At 54.1% G+C, this 24,139-nt stretch overlaps 8 protein-coding genes across 8 annotated transcripts; 3 read left to right on the plus strand and 5 right to left on the minus strand.

Annotated features, from left to right (window-relative positions):
* Positions 1-281: 281 nt before the first annotated feature.
* Positions 282-1,876, minus strand: PG998_004453 (uncharacterized protein; the record flags this gene model as incomplete). The annotated part of the gene is made up of 2 exons (XM_066871271.1): positions 282-1,202; positions 1,262-1,876. 2 exons carry the CDS (start codon positions 1,874-1,876, stop codon positions 282-284), a joined length of 1,536 nt encoding a protein of 511 aa, XP_066735021.1.
* A 1,587-nt stretch (positions 1,877-3,463) lies between these two features.
* On the plus strand, positions 3,464-5,337 carry PG998_004454 (uncharacterized protein; the record flags this gene model as incomplete). The annotated part of the gene is made up of 5 exons (XM_066871272.1): positions 3,464-3,494; positions 3,553-3,615; positions 3,686-3,809; positions 3,872-4,021; positions 4,101-5,337. 5 exons carry the CDS (start codon positions 3,464-3,466, stop codon positions 5,335-5,337), a joined length of 1,605 nt encoding a protein of 534 aa, XP_066735022.1.
* Positions 5,338-5,480: 143 nt separating this feature from the next.
* On the minus strand, positions 5,481-7,384 carry PG998_004455 (uncharacterized protein; the record flags this gene model as incomplete). The annotated part of the gene is made up of 5 exons (XM_066871273.1): positions 5,481-6,304; positions 6,371-6,619; positions 6,683-6,893; positions 6,950-7,277; positions 7,356-7,384. The coding sequence occupies 5 exons, from the start codon at positions 7,382-7,384 to the stop codon at positions 5,481-5,483; spliced, it is 1,641 nt and encodes a 546-aa protein (XP_066735023.1).
* Positions 7,385-8,407: 1,023 nt separating this feature from the next.
* On the plus strand, positions 8,408-11,467 carry PG998_004456 (p-loop containing nucleoside triphosphate hydrolase protein; the record flags this gene model as incomplete). The annotated part of the gene is made up of 9 exons (XM_066871274.1): positions 8,408-8,452; positions 8,508-8,670; positions 8,745-9,685; positions 9,770-9,883; positions 9,934-10,330; positions 10,433-10,576; positions 10,641-10,809; positions 10,870-10,949; positions 11,028-11,467. 9 exons carry the CDS (start codon positions 8,408-8,410, stop codon positions 11,465-11,467), a joined length of 2,493 nt encoding a protein of 830 aa, XP_066735024.1.
* A 1,047-nt stretch (positions 11,468-12,514) lies between these two features.
* PG998_004457 (uncharacterized protein) lies at positions 12,515-13,468 on the minus strand (the record flags this gene model as incomplete). The annotated part of the gene is made up of 2 exons (XM_066871275.1): positions 12,515-12,994; positions 13,070-13,468. 2 exons carry the CDS (start codon positions 13,466-13,468, stop codon positions 12,515-12,517), a joined length of 879 nt encoding a protein of 292 aa, XP_066735025.1.
* Positions 13,469-13,894: 426 nt separating this feature from the next.
* PG998_004458 (uncharacterized protein) lies at positions 13,895-14,344 on the minus strand (the record flags this gene model as incomplete). The annotated part of the gene is made up of 1 exon (XM_066871276.1): positions 13,895-14,344. One exon carries the CDS (start codon positions 14,342-14,344, stop codon positions 13,895-13,897), a length of 450 nt encoding a protein of 149 aa, XP_066735026.1.
* Positions 14,345-15,717: 1,373 nt separating this feature from the next.
* On the minus strand, positions 15,718-16,922 carry PG998_004459 (uncharacterized protein; the record flags this gene model as incomplete). Its single annotated transcript, XM_066871277.1, has 3 exons — positions 15,718-16,258; positions 16,328-16,622; positions 16,673-16,922. 3 exons carry the CDS (start codon positions 16,920-16,922, stop codon positions 15,718-15,720), a joined length of 1,086 nt encoding a protein of 361 aa, XP_066735027.1.
* Positions 16,923-19,728: 2,806 nt separating this feature from the next.
* On the plus strand, positions 19,729-21,679 carry PG998_004460 (thioester reductase domain-containing protein; the record flags this gene model as incomplete). The annotated part of the gene is made up of 4 exons (XM_066871278.1): positions 19,729-20,349; positions 20,447-20,774; positions 20,852-21,219; positions 21,275-21,679. The coding sequence occupies 4 exons, from the start codon at positions 19,729-19,731 to the stop codon at positions 21,677-21,679; spliced, it is 1,722 nt and encodes a 573-aa protein (XP_066735028.1).
* Between the last annotated feature and the right edge of the window lie 2,460 nt (positions 21,680-24,139).

The raw sequence follows: 24,139 nt of genomic DNA on the forward strand, positions 1-24,139 counted from the left end.
CTTCCCTACAATATTCCTCCTGCTGCTGACCTTCCAGCTTTGGAATGATTACAGCGAAAGTCTGGTATTGATTACATGAAGCGAGAAGAGTCACCATCATCATCATCATCATCATGGGAAAATGAAGAAATTACGTAGACTTTCATTCATGTCTACACCCAGGGCAAAACCATCTCAGGGAGCCGTGGGGATATGCCGCCGATAGAAAGCGGCTGTTCATTGCCAACTAATGTGTACTTTCAATTAAATGCAAATCCGGACTACACCTTTCTGTCCAGACACTACTGCCCCTTCTCACTGTGCCGCGTCTCCACCGTCGTGAGCCCCAGCGTCTTCTCCGTATTCCGGATGACCTCCTCCTCGAGCCTGCGCTCCCTGTCCTCCCCATCGAGCACGGCGGCCGTCTCCTCCAAGCTGAGCTTGCCCGTCTCGACGAACAAGAAGTAGACGACGAGGGCCTCGAACGCGAGCCAGACGTCGTAGGTGATGTAGTACTTCCAGCCCGAGTTGGTGACGCCGATGGGGTTGGCGTACTGGTTGAAGATGAGGGCGAGCGCCACGAAGAGGTTGTACAGGACGAGCCCGCGCGCCCGCAGGTTGAACGGCAGGATCTCCACCACGTACGTCACCTGCAGCACGCCCCAGCCGAGGGTGAAGACGACATTAAACAAGAAGATCATGGCCAGCACGCCCTTGGCCACGCCGTCGGGCCCGCCCTCGCCCTCGGAGCCGCCCGCCACGTCGACGGCCTTCTCGTACGTCGCCTCCAGCGCCGTCCACACGACGTACACGGCCAGGCTGCCGATCGTCGACACCAGGAACAGGGTGCGCCGCCCGAACCGGTTGACGATCAGCGAGAAGGCGAGGCTCCAAAGCGTGCCCCAGAGCGTGAGCAGGCCGTTGATCAGCGTCTGCGTCTCCTGATCCTTGTAGCCGATCGAGTTCAGGATCAGCGTCAGGTAGTACGAGATGAGCCCGTTGCCGCTCCACTGCGAGAAGAAGCCGACGGCCAGGATGATGAAGAACCGGCGCCGGTTGCCGGGGGTCCGGAAGAACGACAGGTACGAAGTCGACGCCAGCGCCTCGTTCTCGAGCCGGAGCGCCGTGCGGATCTCCTCCATCTCTAGCGGGACGAGGGGGTCCGCCGCGTCGCCGTTGGCGTGGTACTTGACGAGCAGCCGCTCGGCCTCGGCGTCGCGCTCCTTGGAGATGAGCCAGCGGGGGACTCCTCGATGAGGAAGCAGAGGGCCAGCTGCATGACGCTGGAAAAGGCCTGGAGCAGCGAGGGGATGCGCCAGGCCCACGTCGACTCGATGCGGAAGCTGCCGTAGGTCGCCCAGGCGGCGACGAGGGCGCCGACCCCCCACAGGCTGTTGTAGATGGAGACGAGCGGGGCGCGCTGGGTCGGGTAGGCCAGCTCCATGATGAGCAGGGGCGCCGCCGTGATGTTGAGCGCGAGGCCTAGGCCGATGATGCCGCGCGCCGCGATGAACATGGCCGTGTTCTGCGCGCCCGCCTGCAATGCGACGCCGACCAGCATGATGGCCGCGCTGATCAGGAGCGCCGGCTTGCGGCCGAAGCGGTCGCAAACGTAGGCGCAGAAGGGCAGCGCCACGAGCTGGCCCACGCTCTGGATCGCGTTCAGGAGCGCCAGGTCGTCGGCCTTGGGGTCGTTGAACGAGGCCTTCCAGCTATCGAGCGACTGCAGCCCGTTCATCATGGACCCGTCGAACCCGGTCGCGTAGGACGAGATCAGGGAGAGCAGCAGGATCGCGTTGAGCTTGACGATGCCGGCGTTGGAGAACCAGTCGAAGATTCCCGTCTTCTGGCCCTTGACGGCGGCATCCACCGTCACGGGGACGCCTTTGTCCTCCATGGCGACTAACACCTAGTTGTTAGGTTGGTCGACGCGGAAGAACGGGTGCGGGTGAATACGATGTCGTTGCCCAGGATTTCTGATGAGAGGGAATATATCGTAGACCTTGGTAAACCGAGCTCGCATACGGCAGCAAGGGTTCCGGCAGGCTGGGAGGTTACTCAAGAATATTTACTCCAGTAGGGCGATGCATGGATAACTTTCGCGACCTTATAAACGAGCTCCTCAAGTATCATAAGTTCTTTTGGTGATCGAACGACATCTCGCTTCCAACAGCTGGCTTTATCTGTGGGGATGCCGTATCACGAGGCAGGAACCAACAGCGACAAGCATGATTATCTGGACCATGTTCCGGGATCCCCTGTTGCTCACCTCACCTATCAATCTGGGGAAGCGGAGAAGGAAGCCTGGATAGGTCGCTAGCCCCGAGATAACGCGGGCAGCTAGCCGGCCAAGCCCGGCCATTTCGCCCGGCGAGCCAAATAGTGTCGGGAGCCAGTGGCATGCTCCCGAGGCACTGAATCGTTTGCCAGTTGCTAGGCAATCTTAGCGCCGTGTTCAGCTGAAAAGAGAGTTTGAACCATCTATTCGGGACGGCGTTTGTGCTGGAAATCTCGGCTGTCATGGCCGTAGCTCGTCTGGAGAAAGTCAATTCCCTCAAGCACGGCATGCTAGGGGCTCGCGTGGTGTGTCATGAGGCAGTTCATCCGGCATTTACCGCATTTCTCATTGTAACCCAAGTCGCAAGACTCCAATTGATTCGTGTTGCAATGTTCCAGAACCAAGCAGACCAGACGAACTCCGATTTAGGGTTCAACTCAGCTTGCTGAAGTGTTTAGCCTCACAAATCTAAAAGCTCTAATTTGACGACGTCCATACTCTATTCTGTTGGCCGCGATACCTAGAAAGTGTCGCCGTGAGGCATGATTGACGAATATAAACAGCCAACAGGGGGTTCAGCCCCCTTGCAGGTGAACCCCACCCCCAGATACTGTTGACTCGAGCAGAATCGGAGTTGCCCGACACCATCACCAAGTCATGTTATGGTCCAGATCACCTACGAAAATCCACTTGCTCATGTCAATCTCGTAACACGGTCTTCTCGAGCTTCTCTAAGCTGCTTTTTCTTCTTTGCATGTCGCGTGAGGGGATGGCTCAGGCGCACTAATTTCCCCAGCTTCCAACCCCAGGAATCAGCCGCGGGGACGAGGACGCGCCAGATGCCAGTTTCGGCCGTGACCGGTGCCAATACCGGTCGCTCAACCCACTGCAGCTTCTCCGCCCTGCCCACGGTACCAGGTGAACGGTTGGCGATGGGTCACTCTATTGTTTATCCTGTGGCACCGGGGAAGATAGCCTAAGATTAGCTCAATGCTGCGTGGCGGGCTTCTCGATAATCATGTCACGCGTCATGTCGCTTCTTGCCGGCAGTGGTATATCTTGAGTGCTACTGCCACCACCCATCGGCTTTGGAGTCGGAAAACAGCAGCAGCAGCAGCAGCAGTTCTCCCCTTCTGTCCAGTCACGATGGGTTGCTCAAGTATACTCGCAGCCGCCTTGGCTGTGTCGGCCTCCCTGGCCGCCGCAATGAAGTCGCCGTCTTCGCGCCTCTCTGCATGTAAGCAGCCTTCAAGATGTTTCCGACGCAGAGACAGCAACAACTAACCAGCCCGTAGCCGCGCAAGACCTGTTTGATTACTCGATGTCTGTAGGAGACTCGAGGTATGACGCGTCATACAGTACGTGCCCAGAAGAGAGAGTCCTCCCGCTCGCCGAATACACATATTGACCGTTCCTCTTTCTTTGCAGACTTCATTTGGTACCAAGATAATGGGCCGTGGTCCACGCGCTTCACGGCCTGGTACTTGCCCGGGCTGCTGTACCGCGCTGAGGGCGACGACATCAAGAACGCCATTGCGTCCATCGAGGGAATGTAAGGCTATCTCTCACCCTACATAGGTTTTCATCGACTGCGAAGCTAATCGTGCCTTGAAGTCTTGCTACACAGATGCTAGCGGACTACAACTCACCGTGGTATGGCACGTATAAGCTGTCTCCGGATGCGCCCGATCCGACCCCAGACTCACCCTTATACCCCCCTTCCATCTACGATACCTATGACCCAAATTGGCGTGAATTCATTGGGTAAGTTCATCTCGAAATTGGATTACTCCCTTCTCTCTGTTGGGGATATCGCCATGTTGCTTGCTGACACCTAGTACAGGACTCAATTGATCCAAGTGGTAGAGGAGTTCTCCGACAAGATTGGCCCCGAGCTTGTCGGACGCATCGAAGATTCCCTCGAAGCCGCGGCGGTCGGCGGCATGCGCCGAAACGGAACGTTCCCCAAGGGCGACAACCTGATCCTGGCCTACTCGAACCCGGGCCTGATGCGGGCCCTGACGGTGGGGTGGGCGGGCCAGCGCAAGAACAACCAGACGCTGCTGGACTTCGCGTGGAAACAGGGCGAGGACCTGTTGGCGCTGTTCCGGCGCGGCGGGCAGGATGTCCTGGGCGAGTACAACGCGCCCAACTACTACGGCGTCGACATCTGGGCGCTGGCGGCCAACGCCAAGTACGGGCCGCGGGACCTGCCCATGACGGCCGACTCCAGCGTTATGCTACGCGGCCTCTGGGACGACATCGCGCACCAGTACAACCCCTTCCTCGGCAACATGGTCGGGCCCTACGACCGCGCCTACAGCCGCGACGCCACCACGCACTCGCAGATCATCTCGCTGTTCTGGTGGGGCGTCTTCGGCCGCGAGTACGGGCCGCAGCCGCCGCGGGGCGAGGCGGACCTGCTGTACGACGTGGCGCAGGGCGCGGCCTTCGCGCTCGTCATGGACGTGGTCGAGGGCTGCGTCAGCCCCGACGCCCGGGCGCTGCTGACCGCCAAGGGCTGGTGGGAGGGCGAGCGCTTCATGAACAAGACGGTCTACGACGACCTGGACTCGGACCGGCACCGCGTCGCCACGTCCTGGCTCAGCGCCGGCCTCATGGCCGGCGGCCAGACGGTCACGGGCGAGACCAAGAACCGGGGCGACCAGTTCGTGCCCGCCATCGTGCACTGGGCGGCCGACCCGAAGCACGCCCCGTTCCCCTACAACGGCTTCTTCTCGCTGTACCCCTCGGCGACCACGATCCGCGCCGAGGCCGGGCCGGGGTCCCTGACGGTGGCGTACCCCAACCGGACGGATCCGGGCGCCGACATCTTTACGTTCGCGCTCTCGGGCATCCCGCCCTCCTGGACGACGGGGAAGAACGCGCGCACCATCACCGGTTTCGACGGTGGCCTGCCCTGTCTCGACGTCAACGTCTCGGCGCCGGGGCTGACCCCGCTACCTGTCAGCTACGGCAGCCAGCTGCGCGACCACTGGTTTTACAATATTTCGTATGCGGTCCCTGCTGACTTCCAGGGCACGCCGCAGGTTCACTTCGATCTCGCGTACACCTGCTGAGACGAGCAGTCACCATAGTACAGGTTGTAGTCGAGAACGCGCTATTGCACACTCCGGGCTTAGCCCCTTACTAGTTCAAACTAAATATAATACGATAAGAAAAAACCTTCCTGTAAAATCCCCTTGATATACATCTAAGGAAGTCAGTTGCTTTCTTCGAAAGTCCCTATAACAAGACTGTCGCTTTTCTTCTGGCCCAAGTCGTCAGCATGTTTCTCCACCTTCCATTCGGCGTTGTTAACAACCAGCAGCACCTTCAACACGAGCCCAGTCCTCTCTGCTGTGTGCACCAATGCCTTCACCAGGGCCTTGCGTTGTTGGTTTATTCGTCCCGGAGTGATTTGAGCTCGCGGTAGGTAGCATTGCTCTGCACGGTCGAGGATCATCCATACTGTCGTCTTGGGATCAAACAAGGCGAGGCTCTGGACGAGGATCTTGGTGAGCGCATCCTGCACCTGATACATCTCCGCCTCGGGGTTCGCAGCTAGGCTCGAGTATTCCTCCACCTCTCTGTCCACCGCCTCGACTTCTCTTCTGCCTAACCTGTGCTTGTTCTTAAGGAGTATCCGATCGATCAACGACCGGATAACATGGTCAAAGCTATTGTCCTCTACGCGGAGGTTCAGGATGTGAGAGATACAGATATCCGTAGCCCCCTGTGTCTTCTCTAAAGAACTCTTGTCCGCGATGAGCTTTAGCGCCACTGGGGAAAGCCAACAGTGTGTGGCTCGGTCGTCTGCATTGATTCCATTCAGGACGAATACCTGCGAACCTGCAGAGTCGAGCCACTGCCTGAACTTCGGATCGGCTTCGACATGTTCGAAAGCTGAGGTATCACCGTATTCATCTTCAACGCCATATTTCCTAAGGGCCAACTGCTCTTCTTGGTCATTTAGCCGGCGAGGATTCATTTTAAGAGCAGTCCGCAACCTGCTCAGCCTTTCTGAGCATTTCCCTTCTTGGAGTTCTGTGTTGCGAAGGTTAGCCATCCGTATGCTGCTGACGGTGTGCTGTAGTCAATGAAGTAACTCACCATTGATCGTTCCTGTCAGTTCCTCTAGTATTTTCATAAGCTCTGTTCCAACTTGTTTAGCATCAAGGGTATTGGCTCGGATATTGGGAAGGGTGGGTAGGGACTTACCCTGATTTTGAGCCTTGAGCTGATGCATATTTTGATCAACAAGCTCTTCGCAAACTTGTCTAACATCCACAAGCGCCTTTCTCACAGCTCTGGCTGCGCTGTCTAGCTTGCTTGGTCCCCCAATAGCCTTGAGCCACCGCACTATGAAACACCGTTAGTACGTCTATTCATCTTAATATGTTATAGATGCCTGGGGAGACTAACCAGCTCCTTTTTGAGAGTAAAACACAGAAGCCTCCATGCAGAAATCGATAAAGCTCTGGTAGGCATCAATGATTTTGGACTGCAAGTGGCAATCCAACCCCGTGTTTTCGGTCTGGATGTGTTGGTACATTTGAAACCCTGGCAAGCGGTTCTGGATGTCGAGTAGGGTAGCAGTGATCTGATTCTCACTTTCTGTCCGGTTCTTGGCAACCTGCGTAGTCTCGATTAGGTCCGGTCCCATGATCAACGCAGAGCTCGCGTACTTACCACGAGTACGAAGCATATTGTGCCCAAAGCCATGCTTCCACAAGGGGCACCAAAGTCGCTGACCAGCTCTACGAGTGGATTGAAATTTCTCACGATGCTGTGAGCCGATGCGGCGAAGTTGGTGGCACTCTTCGTTATTCGACCAATTCCTTTTTCGTGAGTTTGGTCAAAGCCAGCTTTCGTGGTGAGCATGTCTTCCCAAAATGCATTGAATGCCTCCTGGGTCTTGATACCGAGGGCATTGCGCTCAGCATCAGTAAATCTTCGCTTGTTCTGAGCCAATCTCCTCAGATGCTCTTGTCGAAGTTCACATTGCCGTATGCGTTCCCTATCAGCCTTGTTAATTACATGCACCAAAACGACATATATAATATATATAACAGAGGGTAAATCAATTTGCACGTACCTGTTACTCTCATTTAGACTATTCTCCATTTTGGGCGAGCTTCTCGGGTCCATGAATGTAGTTTGTGGAAGACCATCGACTAATACGTGTTATCTCCACATAATGTTAGCAGTGAGGCAAGAACGACCGTGGCTTTCCGATCAGCTGTGTTGCTTGGGGTATGCATCCTGAGGTATTTCTCTCTCGTCTTCAGCTCTTGATACCGATTACTGATCCTCAATAAATAGGATTGGGGTATTATGCAAGTGGCGTACAGAACTGCCAGCCTGATTCATGGGAGGCGCAAATCTGGATCGAGATTGCTGTGTGCCAAGACCGAACCTCGTATCTTGTGGTAGGCGATATGCAGCTGTTCTCGTCCAGACCGGTCCAGACCAGCGTCTATCGAAGCATTCTGATAGACAGATGCTGCATCTCCATGGTATGCGTTATATATATTGAGAGTAATATAGCTCGTATCGTATAGGTTTCCGACGCGCATGAAGCGGCAGCGCCCCTGCAAGTTATCAGGCTGAGACAAAATTACTTCGATAGCATCGGATAGGTAGCTGAGCTGCATGTGATATTTGGTGGTGGCACCGTCGCAAAGTACTGCCATGCAGATTCCAAGGGAAATCCTTTATGCGTTGGTGTCGGTCAGGCTGAAAATGCCTGAAGGTATTTCACCGGTCGATGCAATGCAAACGTTTACGGAAAAGGATCGACATCCCGCATGAGGCTCTGCCAGAGATAGATAATGGCTTCGGCGAATCTGGTCTTCGTGATCAAACTCAGAGCCCGGGTACATCCCAGGCAAGTTATCTATAATTATACCCCTCTTCTCTGTTCAAACGGTATTTCCCTGAATTCAGCATCTAGGGGCTTTTCAATCACTCTCAATTTGTCCTAACCTACCGGTGTTTGTACCTTTGCTCCTAAGACCTCTCAAATTGCCCGCCTAAACTTTGCGTTCGGTGGTGGAAGCCTCATTGAACCAGATATAGATCACTTGGTGACTGTGTGCGCCATCACACGGTCGAGAAGCCCAGCAAGCTACTAGGGAAAGGGCCACCATGGAGAATGACAAGACCGCCACGGATACAACGCCCTCGGTCACTGTATGTATCTACCTAACGTATTTATAGTGCAACAGAGCATGCTGACACTGAGCAGGACTTGCTCGCAAAGCTTGCAGCGGTCGAGAAAAGGCTCAACGATCTGGAGCTCAAGCACAACGGCACAACCTTGACCGAATCAGCATTATCGCCACTCACAGACAAGGCTCCTGGAACTGAGGAAGCCAATGGAAAGACAGGTATCGATGGTGAGAAGGCAAGTACTGCAATCCAAACATATTGTAGTCACCAGGTCGTTAACTTATCATCATTTCCCATGCGAAGGATGAACCAGAGAGCGAGAGCGACGACCCCCGAGTCAAAGTCATCATCAGCAGGCTAGACCGAGAGACTGGAGAGCCAATCGAAGAAGACATCAAGAAGAAGGCGCCCAAGGAGAACAAGGACCATTTTGCGTTCATACTACGAAGAAAGGTCTATGACAGCAATAGCAAGAAGGACGCCAACAGTTCGGAGATTGAGATCATCAGTCTTGGCCTATGGAACCTGCTAAAGGCAGAGTTGGGACATGTTCCATACCACTTGTTCCGAGGTGAAACCCCGGCGACATTGCATTCTCCTTACGACTACTTGGTATACAATTTCGACAAGCTTCAGGGAGCCGCAAAGCCGGACTCAGCAGCCAGCGATAAGGACAAGGAAGCACGCCAGGATCTTTCAAAACTGTTGAAAATCATATCGGACGGTTCATCTGGCGATATGAAACTCGACAATTATTTCAAAGAACGGCCGAGCTACAGAGAAATGATAGTGGAGGGCAAGCGATCACCCAAGTCAATCCATTTCATCAACCTTTGGACTGCCTTTCCACCAGGGACGCTGGTGTATGGGAAGCCGTTCCAGAACCAAGACCAAGTGTTCTTGGTCAGAGATAAGTTCAAGACGTGGCCATCCAAAGAAAACGGGACAGACTATGACCCTTGGAGGCTTTTGGCCTGGTCGTATGACTGGAAAGATGGCCGTTCCGTTCGTACCGATGTCGAACTTCTGTTTGAAGAGTTTGATGGTCTTCGTCCTCTTGAATTACTTCCTTTTGCTCCTTTGGACGCACTGGATGACGCCAGAGCCGAAGAGATTAAGGCGGGTCTTATCAGCCGGGGTAAGGAATTCCGCAAAATATGCGAATGCAAAGATGACGAGCGCCTGTTCGAATACAGTGGCCAGGCTATCCCAGAGAAAAAGGGCTTTTCAGGAATGAAGGTTGACGGTGAGGAGGTCGGTATTCTCCAAACAGCAAACATAGTTTGCATTCTTTTATGACCTACCAGCTATCATGAACGAATATTGACACATCTATAGAGCATTTACGGCACCGATACTGGGTCCAGCGACCCATTCAACGTGTTTCGGCGCATGATGCTGGAGTCTCGGCAAAACACGAGACCGATTGTCCCGGTTGCCAAGTCCATCACTGTACGAACTTCAACTCAAACTTTGGGTGTAGGTGCTGATCCCTAAGCCAGGTCAAGAGCAATAGCATGGTCATGGTGGACTACGATTCGTACTTCAAATACGGCCCGGCCGCAGGCCGCAACGGAGCTTTGGAACATCCAAACTTCGATCCGCCTTGCACTTGCGAAGACTGCCGAATTAATAACACCGCGCTAATCGAACGCTACTTATTCCGACTTGATGAACCCAATAATTCTAAAGAGAAGAATTGGGAAGATGAGCAGTATCTGCTATGTCCTCCGCGAGTCCTGGGTTACATTCTCAATGAAAAGCGCTGGGCCCAGCTTCAGGTGTCATGTCTTGGTGTTCTTAAGGCAAAGACCAAAGAGGAAGCAGACCAATTTTTCTCCGAACGACTGAAGCTTGCAGACGATCTCGTCAACAAGAAATTGAAAAAGGGGAAAAGAGGTAAGTGTGTCATTTCATGTGCTTCCTACCTACCTGTACACTCGCGTAGCTCCGTTACCGCGACTATTCAGACACACAATACTGAATAAGTTCTTTCCATAGACACGAGTACAAAGCGCCTTCTATACGACTTGGTCCGGACCCACAACTCTCTATCCAAAAACAGGAGTGACGCGGATGAAGACAAGCTCGAGGTCGATGATATAATTCCCGGAAAGGGTAAAGGGCTCATTATACTTCTGTACGGTAAGTCTGAGGAGTCAAGTCCCATATCGGCGATGCCGGGGTTAATCAATTCATGCTTGGACAGGCCCTCCTGGAGTTGGCAAGACGTCGACTGCTGAGGTAGTGGCTCTGGCGACTCGCAAACCACTATTCTCTATCAGCGTTGCCGACGTGGGTACCAAAGCCAAGAACGTAGAGGCAAATCTCTCTCGGATATTCGCCCTCGCTACCAGATGGAAGGCCATTCTGTTGCTGTAAGTAAATTGACAATACAAATCCCCATCACTCTACGTGGCGTGTCTCACGGTGCATAGAGACGAAGCCGATGTATTCCTCGAGGGTCGATCTACTGGCAAGCGGATCCAGTCAGAAGAGAAGAATGCTCTAGTTTCAGGTGCGTGCGATGTGTCAAGTCAAGACTAGAAAACGAATCCTGGGAAACCCTGACTGACACTTCATCCCCTCGGGCTAGTCTTTCTGCGCGTACTGGAGTACTACCAAGGCATCATGTTTCTGACCACAAACAACATTGCGACTTTTGATATTGCCATCCCGTCGCGTGTGCACGTTGCCATAAAGTACAACTCTCTCGAGAAGGGGCAGATGACTGCCATCTTCAAACGCTTCATCGATATGTTGAAAGAAAAAGATGCGGTGGAAAGTTATGACGAGATCATGGAAACATGGTTGGAAGAGACACTCTTGAAAACTCAGTTCGACGGTCGCCAGATCCGTAATACGGTCACTGTTGCACTAGGCTTGGCACGGGCTGACCGCAACGACGGCGAAGGCAAGGGTAGGCTTACCCAGGAGCATCTCAAAATGGCGTTTGAGAATGTCAACAACTTCCATAGCGACTTCAAGTTGAACATGGAGAAGTACAAGGAGGACCAGAAAGGTATGTTGAGATAGATGGCAGTGGCCATCCTTGAAAGGGGCACGGAATCCTCAAGTCAGTCCAGGTTAAGTACGGTATATTTCCTCTCTACATGGCCTTTTACTATCTCTTAAGTATGATTATCTCCTAAATAGTTACTTTGAGTCTACCGTAATAATCATGCCTGCTCGGATGTCTGAGCGTGACTTATGGTGAAGGCTTTTCCGTCCCGTCAATTAATACAAGTCTGGAAATAGTCACCAACTATATCACCAACATTGCTTTACTCGTAATTTACCATTCAATGACGTAGTTGTATAGCCGAGAAACCACTGTCGTACCTCCTGGGATTAGCCACCTTTTCCCCTGGGAGGCACGCGATCGTACCCCTTGGCGACTTAGGGCATAAACGCATCGCTAGAGCCAACCCCAACGAAGGCAATTCAACCATCGCACAGCGCCAACCGACGCGAAAGGTGGCTGATCGGCTGAACGCCCGGCAGAAAGCCGAGGCTTAGCCTTTTCACAGAAGTACGCTGCCTCCTTAAGGCTACCGAGCGATCCCAAGCCAGGCTCCAATATGGTGTAAACTCAGCCATCATGGCTGCTTTCGAGGTATTCCGAGTCCCGCCGAGTCACAAGCGAGGTATTTTCCTAGACTAGGGAATAGTTTGGCTCGGCCATGAGATCGATATTGGTCTTGCTGACAGATGGAAGCTGGTATCTCAAGTCGCGCAGGTCGTCCGTAGTATAGTGACTCGTTTGTTTATTATCCGATATGGAATCCTGCTCCGTTTTCTAGGGCTCTAATAGCACGCCAAACATGGTGCCTATTGTTGATGGGGTGGCCGCAATGTCTCCATTATTTTGGTAAAGGCGAAGAAAGAGCTCGTACCGGACGAGCGCCTGGGAGATACGTTGACACTCGTCGCGGGTGAAGGGCGCAGAGGCCATGGGCGAATCCGCGCGACAAGCCTGTTGCTGGCATCTTTCTCTAGGTAACTCTAGGTCGTAGATGTATGATAGAATCCAGTCGAAGGCCTGCAAAAGCGATAGTATAACAATCGCTTTTCTGGGCATCTTTAGCGGAAATACTGGTAGGGCCGGTTCTGCTCCCCTCTTGAAGGGTGCGACACCAACGGGAAGCTGCCACTTGCGTCCGCCTGATCACCAGCGAGGGCTCCGGTGCTACGTGAATGCTGCACGCTCCGGACGAGACGGTTGAGGACCAAGAACTCGACCTTGAGTTTGATGCCGTATACGCAGGGCTTGAACGCTCCCTGAAGGTAGAAGAGGCCAGCGTATTCGATGCCCAGGAGAGTGCCGTCCAACGCGATAATCAGTAAGTTCATGCATACGAGGTGGACGAACAGACCATCCCTTTGGGACCAGAGACCGCGCCCGGGGCTGTCGTCGACGAAACCAACCGTTTTCAGGTGCTTCCAGGTCTCGTAGATGTACAGGAGGCTCAGCAGGCTCTCCTGGGCTAGGAAGATGGTGACCTGGACTCGGTCCCATTTCATGTTCGTTTCTGCAAGAGATGCGCCCATGTCCGTGGCTTGCTACGGTCGTGTGTCAATTAGCTTCTGGGAATTTCTGGGTTTCCAATTGAGCCCCGATTGCCTGCTGAAACTTACAGCGAGTACCCCTATCACGATCGTGGGCACTGGCAAGACAAGCGAGGTAAACAACAGGACCCAGCGGATGTATCGGAGCAGACTCGTGTCTCGCGTCAGCAGGTGCAGGCGCGAAAACAGGGTCCAGCTCTGCGGCATCACCATGAGGAGGGCGGTCAGGTATATCATGACAATGGATCCGACCCGGTCGGTCCACACGCCAAAGTCGGCCAGGATGATAAAGAGCGGCTGCAGAATCACGCCCCAGGAGCCGAGAGCGCACGACCAGAAGTATAGCCCCCGACGGCGCTTAAAGAGCACGAACAGGGTAAAGTTAAGCTCAATGCCGATGTACCATGCGATACCGGAGAAGGCGGCGATGGTCATGGCCATTGGGAGGTCATGCTTGAGGGCGTCCATGGCGGTCTAACTGGGCGGGGTACGTGTAAGGGATACGTGCATTTGCTAAGCGAGGCGTCGCAGATGGTTGCCAAAGGTGTTTAGACCGGGCTGGGGTGCTCGCTTATGCGAATTGAAGAGAACATGCAAATGGAGAAGTAAGGGAACCGGAATCAATCATATCTACCCGTAGTGAGGGGTAGCAGCATGGTGACATGCAAAAGATCGGCCTTATGGGAGGATTTGGATTGAGACAAAAGCATTGCTTCTAATTTAAGAAACGCTCTCAGCCTGCAGATACGGGTGTAAGCCCGCAGCCATGAGCCCTTCTGGTAGGTCAGTCAGGGAAACAGTCTCAGCCTTTTGGCCGGGGTGCGGATGTGTCGGGCGGTAAGCCGCATCCCCCCGTCTGCTCCCTTCTGTGCCCCCCTTCCACCAACCCTCTACCTAGCCCTGTCGCGGCTCCCAGCCCTCCTTGGCCATCTCGAAGCTTTCCATAGTGAAGGCGGGCGCGACGGTGCAGCCGACGAGGGTCCAGGCGCCGAGGCTCTGGGCGTGCTGCCACTCCTTCACCTGCACGACGGCCTGGGGCCGCTGGCCGGCCCAGAGGTCCTTGCCCAGCACGACGTCGCGGACGGGCTGGCCGTCGTCCCGCGACAGCGACAGCCGCAGCGGCGCGCCGGCGTAGTGGTGCCACACCTCGACCGCGTCGAGCACGCGGTGCCAGTGCGACAGGCCTGACTCGCCCTCCAGCAGATAGTAGATGCAGGTGCTGTTGGATTGATGCTCGGTGCTGCCCTCGGCGTCACGGAACGTCTCGATGAAGTAGCCCTTTTCGGGGTGCGGGCTGAGGTTCAGTGCGGCGATGACTTCCTGCGCTGAGCGTGATTCGGCCATTTCGAAGATGGAAGTAGAAAGTTTCTGTTGCAAAGATAGGCTTAAGAGTTGTGAGCAAAATCGAAAATGTTTGGGTTGGATTGGTGTCGTGGTGGATGAGCGTTAGGTCGAAGAACACACGCGCTGAACGTTTCTTTGCTAGAACTCCCGTCGCCTTAAATGCCAGAACCAGCTGGAAGTGCGCAGACTTTATCGCAGGGAGGATCAGTGCCCTGAGTACAGAGAAGGGATCCGACTATCCGTGGTACATGTCGTGTAACCACATGTTGTGTAACCGGAACAGAACGAATCTCCAGAGCTCGGGGACTGGTGCAACTTCATCTAAGGGGAAGCTTACGTCATCATGAATGGGCTAAAACAGAACTAACATTATGCTATTGTTATGTTCTGGTTATACCGCGATATTCATACGAACATCATCTCGATGCCGCAGTAGGTCAGGGAAAATTCAGAGGCTATATGGGGTTGTCTCGTGCCTAAGCAAGGGGTTGATCGAGTGTTATTCCTGAACGTAAGTTGGATCAAATTCTATTCAAGTCTTTGACGCTAGTAGAGAGAGTATTGGGCCTCACAAGATATAGTTGACAAAGCTGGTGGGCTTCGATACCATGAAAACCGCCACTAAATGGGGGCGTCTTAGTCCACCACGTTGGGACCGGTGTTGTTACTGAAGTTGCGTTGCATCAAGGATTCCACTTGTATTCACCTTCCCGCTCATATGGAAGGTGCCGCTTTCTGCTCTCGAAGTCTTCCATGTGAATCAAGTGAATCTTATTACGGATAAAACAATATCAGACTAGTCAATGTTTGTTATTCCAAAAGAACGGGTGCCAATATAAATCATATGGATGTACGAGACCATTTCAGCCTCGAGCCCTGGAGATATTTATATTCATACATCCGAGGCCCGAACTCAGTTGAAGGGTGCCATCGTCATATGTCACTACTAGTAACCCAATCCGCCGAGACTGGCCTTAACACGGTGTGGCTGGCTCACGAATATAGTTAAAACACTGTTCGTAGTCTGTCCATGGACGATGTAGTTAGTAGCTTTAGTTGGTAGTATTTGCATATAAAGCTAGATGCTATCCTGGTTGACTTTTTTCAGTCTTGCGTGATTATAACGATGCATATATGATGATAAACAAACTATGGGTATCGCCCTCTCCCAATGCTGCGAGAAAACAAAAGAAAAATAACAACAAACAAACAGACAGACTCCGTCATCATTTTCGCTCGTTCCTCTTCTTGATTGCGTTTAGGTCGTCATGTCATATTCCTTCCCCATTTTCGAAATGGCTCATAACTGCACACGCTTCTCTAGGTAACGTCATACGCGGCCGTTACTCTTCGTTCTCATGAAACACCCCGCTTTAAGCGGTCGCAGCAGTCGTAGCAGCAGCCGGCTCCGCAGCCGTCTTGGCGCCGCCCTCCTTCTCCTTGGACGACAGGGCGTCCCGGACCCAAGCGAACAAGCTCGACTTGCGCTTGTGGGTGCGGGGCGTCGCCGACGCGTCGTCCTTGTTCGAGGAGGAGCGGCCGGAGCCGGCGGCGGCGGTCGTGTACGCGTCGCCGGAGCCGCGGGTGCTCGACGTGGGCGGCGTGGGCAGGGCGCCCTCGAGCGGCTCGCCGACGGCCGGCTTGCGGCCCCAGACCCAGCGGAACTCCTGCCCGACCAGCCCCGCGTCGAAGTCGATCTTGATCTGCCGGAACAGCTCGTGCACGCGCTCGCGCGTCGCCAGCCCGGGCGTGTCGCCCTGGTCCGCCACGCCCAGCGCCGACTGGTAGCACACGGTGTACAGCACGTCGGCGCCCAGGCGCTGGATCTTCTCGTCCTGCAGCACGTTGAAGACCTCCTTGCCGATGTCGCGCAGGCCGGCGTCCTTGAACCAGCCGGGGAGCTTGAAGACGGGGCTGTGAGAAAACAAGGTTAGCAGGGATGTGCGCCAAGGTTTATGGTTATTATGATATGAATCAACTTACATTGGCTCACGGCCCAGGGCCATGGTCCGCCTGATCTCGTGGCCCAGGTACTCGTCGAAGGCCAGGCTGGGCGGGATGGTCTGCCAGCCGTGCCAGCCGCCCTCGTGCCAGAGGATGTGGCCGCCGGGCTTGAGGAGGGCGACCATGGCGCGGACGACGGTGGGCCACTCGTCCTTGCGCCAGGAGAAGAACTGGAGGCGGGCGTGGACCAGGTCGTAGGAGCCCTCCATGTTCATCTCCTGGGGAAGGGCTTGGTGGCGTCGCCGCCCAGCAGGCGGACGTTGGCCGGCAGGTCCTTGGGGTCGATGAACTTGGACGTGTCCGGGTCGAAGCCGTCCAGCTGACGGATGCTGGGCACCTGCTCCGCGAGCGTCTTCAGGAAGACTCCCGTGCCCGTGCCCACGTCGATGACGCGCGCGCCGCCCTTCACGGACGCCAGGTACGTCTCGATGTGAGGAGGGACCGAGCGCCCGCCCTGCATGGGCAGGTACAGGTTGTAGTGGTTGCCGTCCAGTCGGTTGGTCTCGACCTCGTTAGTGTGGTTCAGGGTGTAAAGCGGCTTGCCGCTGCTGGAGTTGCCGTTTGTGACTGCCATGACTGCCGATTTCTCGTATAAATAGCCAATTGACGATATGGACGGGGATGTGCAATGCAACTCAGAATGTGAAGGTCGGTGCGTTGGGATCCCTGGCTTTGGCGGCGCACGGATGAGGAGAGGTGCACTGGGTGGTGGCAGCTTGAGTCGGGGAAGGAGGGATGAGTGCGGGAGCTAGACGATCCTTCGGATTATGGTGGTATTCTCGGGGCCTTAGTATCCTGATACACGGGCTTTTCAAGTGTAGTTGTAGGGATCAACCTTGAAGACTTTTGTTTTAGACAGAGGTTAGAGAATTATAATCCCGAAAGTTGATCGAACTTTAATAGAGCTTGGGCCTATACAGACTATTTATATATCTATTGAGCGCCTTCAACGTGAAGCGCTTGGCGCGTGAAGAGGGGGCGGCCGCTTGACGTTTCCCTCGGCGTCCAAATGCGGCAAAGCAAGTGTGTATTCGGCCCATGACTTGGCCCATAACCGAAGCTGCAAGGAGTTCGGTTTGTCTGGACCCTTTCCCCTTCGTTGGACGCTGGCTGGCTGGCTGGGCCTCTTCTTGCCTCGGCCGCACTCACCCAGGTGGCGCGGTCAGGCTTTCCTAACAGAGATTCGCGAAGGGCAGATCAACAGTTGGTTGCATCCATATCCATACGAGTTAGGTGTGGCAGGAAGGCAGGAGGCTGGCGGAGGAACCAATGCGACTCAAGGTATCAGGCGAATGCAATGCTGCCGGTCCACCTCTGTGCCGCTCTGGCAGAGCTAGCGCATGCTAGTCAGTCTATACATGCGCTGGTAATAGTATGACATATCCCAAGGATAAGAGGCAACACGAAGACGGAATAGCTCTACTTCACCGACAAAACGCCGTTATGGGGGGTGTTATGGCAGATGGATCCAAGATACGCGCAAGCTAGGAACAGGATGATCCGGATGGAACGATAGCATCGGCATTATACCTTTACTCTCTCCCTTGATCTGCACCGGCATGCCGGAGAGTTCAGGCTGGGAAGCCGTGATGGCTGCCTGCCTGTCTCGCTTCATGGCATGGACAACATTGCTGGCAGATGGGCAAGTAAGGGAGCGAAGGGGACTTTTGGTTGTTCCGAGGGGGGTGTCTGGATGGGAGGGAGAAACGAATCGACATGGGTAATGAATTAGCAGAACTTTAAGTTTTTCAATATCTGGTGGCACTCCATATTAATTGCTATCGGTACCTTGTGGAGAGGCCTCTTCTATTGGCTGCCTACTGCATACACATGTACATAGTCAGCTCATTTATCATCTTCCATGTTTGGCGGTTGGCGGCTGGCTATCGATCTGTGTTTTTGGGCCATAAGTCTCAGGCTATTGCTTCTCACCAAGCAGAAACCAAGTCACATCACATCTTCCACCCCAGCCATGCTGCCCAGCCGATCTCGGCGCAATGACTATGATAACGATAAGCTGCTGATCCTGATCCTGGAGTTTGCTAGAGGTTGGAGGATCATCAAGGCATTCGCACAAAGCCCGCATATTCGTGGCGTTACATTTGTCTGGAAGTGTGGAGTGTTTGTGTCGGACCCCTGATAGCCTCCCTGACCCCTGGTCGGCGCTATACCCTATGCAACAGCAACATCGCAACGCTCCTCAACGGCCCGCTTGTCAGCCAAGACTCGCTCCGACTTTTCGACCCTCTCGACCCTCTCTTCTGCCTCTCGACCCTCTCTCGCTCTCTGCTAACGTACCTCTGCGGCTTTATGTACATAGCCATGTGGCATGGATGGTCAGCACTTTAAAAGAAGTCACCCGACTTTCGGCTATCATGCAGTTGGCTTCTTTTCTTTCCAACACGCGGCCGGATGGCAGTGATTTACCCGGACTGAAAATCCTCATGTGCAGATTGCATATGCACGCATTACTCGTGCACCGTCTTGGTATTCGAATTACAGCCAGTTACTCGCAGTATCGGATCACTTCGAGTTAGATCACCCAGGGATGAATCCTTCCCAGCCTGCTCTCACATCGGGCTTTCGCCGCGGAGACTGCGGAAGCGCACCCGACCCCCTGTCGATGAACGCACCATATGAAGCCACTCGAGATTTCTATTGGCTGCTCCAAGACCCAGTCCCCAGTGGGGTTAATGAGGTGAGGAAAAGGGGGCAGCCCGGAGTCCAAGCTTGTTGCAACGTGGATTGGAATCTGTCAGTCATGGCGCCCTACAAAAATGCTGCTTAACTCAAAACGAACAACCCCCATGTCCTCGGGGAACTCCCGTTGGCGAGACCCGGACCAGACCCTTGCGTGAAGAATCTGCTCTCGCTAGGACTGATTGTCGCCAATACAATTTGACCACCGGCCTCTGGTAGTTCCTCCGGAATTACATAGTGCTCGCGAACCACTCCTTTCCATCTTGAGACGAAACGCATCAATTTGAGCATGGCTTGGCCAGGCATGGAAGCGAGACAGCCCCCCACGCTGCAACTGCAGCGAATGGAGCCGCCTGTCTGCCACTTTGCCCCTCTGCTCCTGATAACCTACTTGCTTCTTTCTGTCTACATGCATCAAACTACTGGTTTTTGCCCCGAAAAGAACCAACAAGAAGAAAACGCGCAAAGCAATCCATTCCCTCGGGACCATCTCAGATGCCTGCCAAACCTTGATCAGCCCGAGAAATAGTGACATGAAAAAGACGAGTCACATCCAAAGAGGTTACTGTACTGCACATCACTAAAGCTTATTATCGTTCGGTTGTTGTTATTTTCCCATCACATTAGGTAAAGAGAAGGGCCCAACCCATTATCATAGAAGACGCCTCCACCACAGCACTATGGCGAACGGTACCCAACCTTCCGTCCCGGGCGAGGTCGGCCGGCGCCTGCTCCCCGTCATCATCGACGAGGTCGCCCGCCAGGATCCGGACCGGGCCTGGGCGTCGCTGCCGATCGACGACTACGACCTGGAGCAAGGGTTCGAGGACATCAGCTACGCGGCCTTCGCCAACGGCATCAACAAGCTGGCGCACTGCATCACGAAGGCGCTGGGGGCCGCCCCGACCGACGGCGGCATCGAGCCCATCGTGTACTTGGGCGTGCCCGACATCCGCTACTACATGCTGATCCCCGCGGCGGCCAAGGCGGGCCGCAAGGTGCTCTTCAGCTCGCACCTCAACTCGCTGGAGCTGCACCTGGCGCTCATCAAGCAGTGCGCCTGCAAGGCCATGCTGCTGTCGCGCGGCGTCTACGCCGGCGACATCCTCGAGGAGCTGCCCATGCCCACCGTGGAGATCCCGGAGCTCGACGACCTGCTGGACCTGGCCGTCAAGGCCGAACCGTTCCCCTACACCAAGTCCTACGACGAAGCCGAGCTAGACCCCTTCGTCATCTGCCAGACCAGCGGTACCACGGGCGCGCCCCGGCCCATCACCTTTCGACATTCCACCATGAGCACAGTAAGTAATTGTCCCTTTTCTCCTGTTAGTGCTTGTGTGATGTTGTGCCATCTCAGCCGCCTGCGAGTTCGCTCACGTTGACATCTCATTCTCTCAGTTGGATATGCAAACAGAATTACCCGATGTAGAGGGGCGCAAACACATGGTGTGGCAAAGGGGCGTCGGGACACGCTTCCTGATGGTCGCGTCCCCATTTCACGCTATTGCATGTATCTTAGCCATGACGGTGTATGCTTTCGGCGGCTGCATATTAGTGCCCGGGTTCCGGAATCGACCAGTCGAAGGCATCAACGAAATGTGCGACATCATCAAGTACTCGAACGCGAAGGTCGGGTTCATGCCGAGTTTCCTCATGGAGCTCATTGCGCGCAGAGACGATGCGGAGGACTACATCAAGCAGATGGATACTGTGGTCTACGGAAATGGTATGTGCACCTACCCCTTTATAATTCTTTTCCTTTCATCCGCTGTAGTGCCTACGAAATCTAACATGTATGTCCAGGAATCCTCTCCGACTTTGCGGGCGACATGTGGTCCAAGACAACGAGGATATTCGACGTATGGGGCTCCGCCGAAGTCTGCACGCCGCCGCAGCTCGAGTCAGATCCGGAGGACTACCAGTACTGCTACTTCGACGTCGAGGCGGGCGGCTGCGTGTTCAAAGAGCGGGACGACCTGGAGTACTTTGGCGACGACGGGGCGCGCCTGGAGCTGTACGAGCTGGTCATGACGCTGACGCCGCAGTCGCAGAGGTACATCGGCTACTGGGAGAGCCTGGGCGAGGGCACCAAGGCGCCCCCCCGCCCCGCCGTACCCGGAGTACCCGACCAAGGAGGTGTGGACGCCGCACCCGGACCCGGCCAAGGCCGCGTACGCCTGGCGCTTCGTGAGCCGCGTCCAGGACCTGGTGGCGGACGCGGGTGAGTTCGCTCTCGCGTTCGAGAAGGCGCTCGGCAAGCACGGCATGGTGCAGCACGCCATCGTGCTGGGCGAGGTGGACGCGACGCCCGCCGTGCTCATCGAGCTGGCCGACGGCGTGACGCGGTTCGACGCCATCGGCCTGTGGCGCGAGGCCATCGCGCCCACCAACGCCGACGTGCCCGAGGGCTCGCGCGTCGCCGAGAACCACGTCATCCTCATCGAGAGCGGCGGCTTCGTCCGCTCCTCCGAGGGCCACATGCTGCGCACCCAGACCCAGCAGAAGTACCAGGCCAAGATCGACCGCGTCTACGGCCGCGCGGCTTCCGAGATCAGCGCGAGCATGCGGCCGCGGTATCAGTCCATCATAGAAACGGTCGAGGTTTCGCGTGTGGTCGAGGAGCAAGCGTAGCCTCCTAGAGCATAGAGAAAAACAAAACTGCAAGAAAGATACAAATTGTTTGTAAGATATTTGGAGCTACCAATATAATGTATAATAGATTGAATATCAATAACTGCCTAGGTCTCTACTGTACCTTCTTCTCAATATGAATGTGTTACAGTATCTTGAGCTGTCCAGCTATGGCTTCCAACCCAAGCTCATCCGGTGACAGCCGTTTTGGGAACCCATCAGAATTTGCCATTAAAATTTCAACTGAAAGATCCATTCTAGATTGTCCCAGAAACCCTTTCTTTTTGCTCCTTGCAGTGATGACATGCTTGGGATAGGCTTCTTCTACAACAAGCGTATCAATCGGACATTCGCCTTTATTGTCGTGATGGTAGCGAGGTGCCAACCACGTCGCGAAGTTTGACCCATTGAACAGAGCATTGACCTTAGGTCATCAGCAATAAACTTCCTGAGGTATCTTGACAACTCACTTCTAGACGATCCCAGCCTGTGGGATATGTTCTCGAATCAAATGCTACAGAAGATGCCTGATGGATCGCGTCAACTGTCCACAGCTTACACCATGGCGCATTAATATTTTTCGTCATGGCCCCCAGGTGATATAACAAGGGGCCCCCGAAATATCCTCCGGGATATTAACGCCTGGCTTTGGAGAAAGGGCGATGATTCCGGCAGCATCTCCGATTTGAGATGGCATTCTGTCTATAATACCATCCGAAACTCGGGGCATGGAGCTGACTACAGTATATGGGACTATGCCGCTTGTCTGCTCTGATATAGAAACCTTAATTGTTGGTAAAAGAGGTGTTGTTGGCAAGGGTGACTTGCGCAAGATGATTGTAACAAGCGTTCGTTCAGCTTTGTCAATCTCAAGAATGCCTAATACACGTGATTAATGGTTGGAGACTATAGGGCTTTCTACTATAACATTCAAGTCTTTCTCTTTCTTTCAATCCATGTTCAGAATTCGAACTAAACAAGAAATATTACATACCTGGGAGGAAGGGGCCGCATGGGGGCGACGCATCCGACTCCTGAATTCGATACACCTGCTGGTACCTGGTGCGCCTAAAAACGTTATCCTGTTTACTAATGCACCCGAGATGAAGAACGGCTCGAGAGAAAACGTCTCTGTTGAAGTATGAATCCAGTATAGCACCATAGTATGGTGATCCCCAGCCGAGTTTGAAGGGACATAAAAGTGCTTCAAATGTGACCTGCTGACTGGAGTACCTGACAATAGGAGACGATCCCAGATTGAGAGGTGAGAGCGAATGCCGGAAACATAACGGATGGGACGCCAAGAGCGACGAGTGAGATATGGACGGCCACTCGTACGCCAGTATCGAGGAGTCTGTGGTATCTTTGAGAATTTCTTGCTGTAGCCGTTGGAAGGCTTTATCCCCTTCACCATAAAGTAGGGGCATATGAACCCCAAAGATTCCCATCAAACAATACGCAATGTCCTCTCTCCTTTTTGTCTCTCGTCTGCTTGCCCAAGACATCTTGGTGGCAATGCCAATGGAAGCCAGACGTTTCTCAATGGAAAATGAATATGGTCCTTCAGAGATTTGGGAGAGCAGGTTCCAGTTGATTTTAGTCAAGGCCTCCAATCTGTTTGCCAGCGACTTTCGAGAACCTATATGATACCACTCCTTGCCGTAAAACTCGACACGGTTAGGCGCTATGAGTTCCTGTAATGTCCAACCTCTTGAAATCCACCTGCTGTGTTCCAGGTCTTTGATGTCGTGGAAGTCTGGCAGATAGGCATAGCAGATCCTTGCCATTCTGTACCAATTGAACATGGAGTTGATGGCCTCGGATAGCTCAGCACTGCTGCTTTTGTCAATGCAGATAGTGTCAATCCAGATGTAGGCGTGCCCATCATCGCGCGCTTGCTTGGAGCTTCTCATGGTCTTCTCCGCTGCTTCCCTGGTTGTCCACGCCTGATCTTCACCTTCCTTGATATTCACGTCGTTGAATAGGATCTCATCGTCACCCCAAGTATGCGATAGAATCGCATACGGAGGAGCTTCCTCTGCGTCTGCAAAGATCTCCAAAAGGTAAGTGGATGTGTTTAAAAGCCGCATCTCGCTATGTTCCGAGATTGAATGACGGACAGAATGGTGAAACGGAAGAGAAATGAGGGGAACCTGGAATTTACCGATGACAACGGGGAGAGAGATTGGGTAACCACATAATCGCAAGTGATTTATCGATCTGGTGAAACTTATCCATTGGTTCGCCTAAATGGCCAATGGACAAGTACGTGATCACAACCCGACTTGATCGGGCGATGGTTCTAGCCAGCAAGATGCATGCGGCGACGATATTATGGAAATGAAAACCTGACCACTTCCCGTACCGGGGGCACTCTTGGTGTTTCCCGGCCGGTCAACCTGCGAGATCAAGTGTGTACCGTTTGATGCAGACCAAGATTTGCCACGATGATTTCCGTAA

The sequence above is a fragment of the Apiospora kogelbergensis genome, assembly GCF_038363985.1.
Source record: "Apiospora kogelbergensis strain CBS 113332 chromosome Unknown utg000002l_segment0_segment0, whole genome shotgun sequence".
NCBI classification, from domain to species: Eukaryota; Fungi; Ascomycota; class Sordariomycetes; order Amphisphaeriales; family Apiosporaceae; genus Apiospora; species Apiospora kogelbergensis.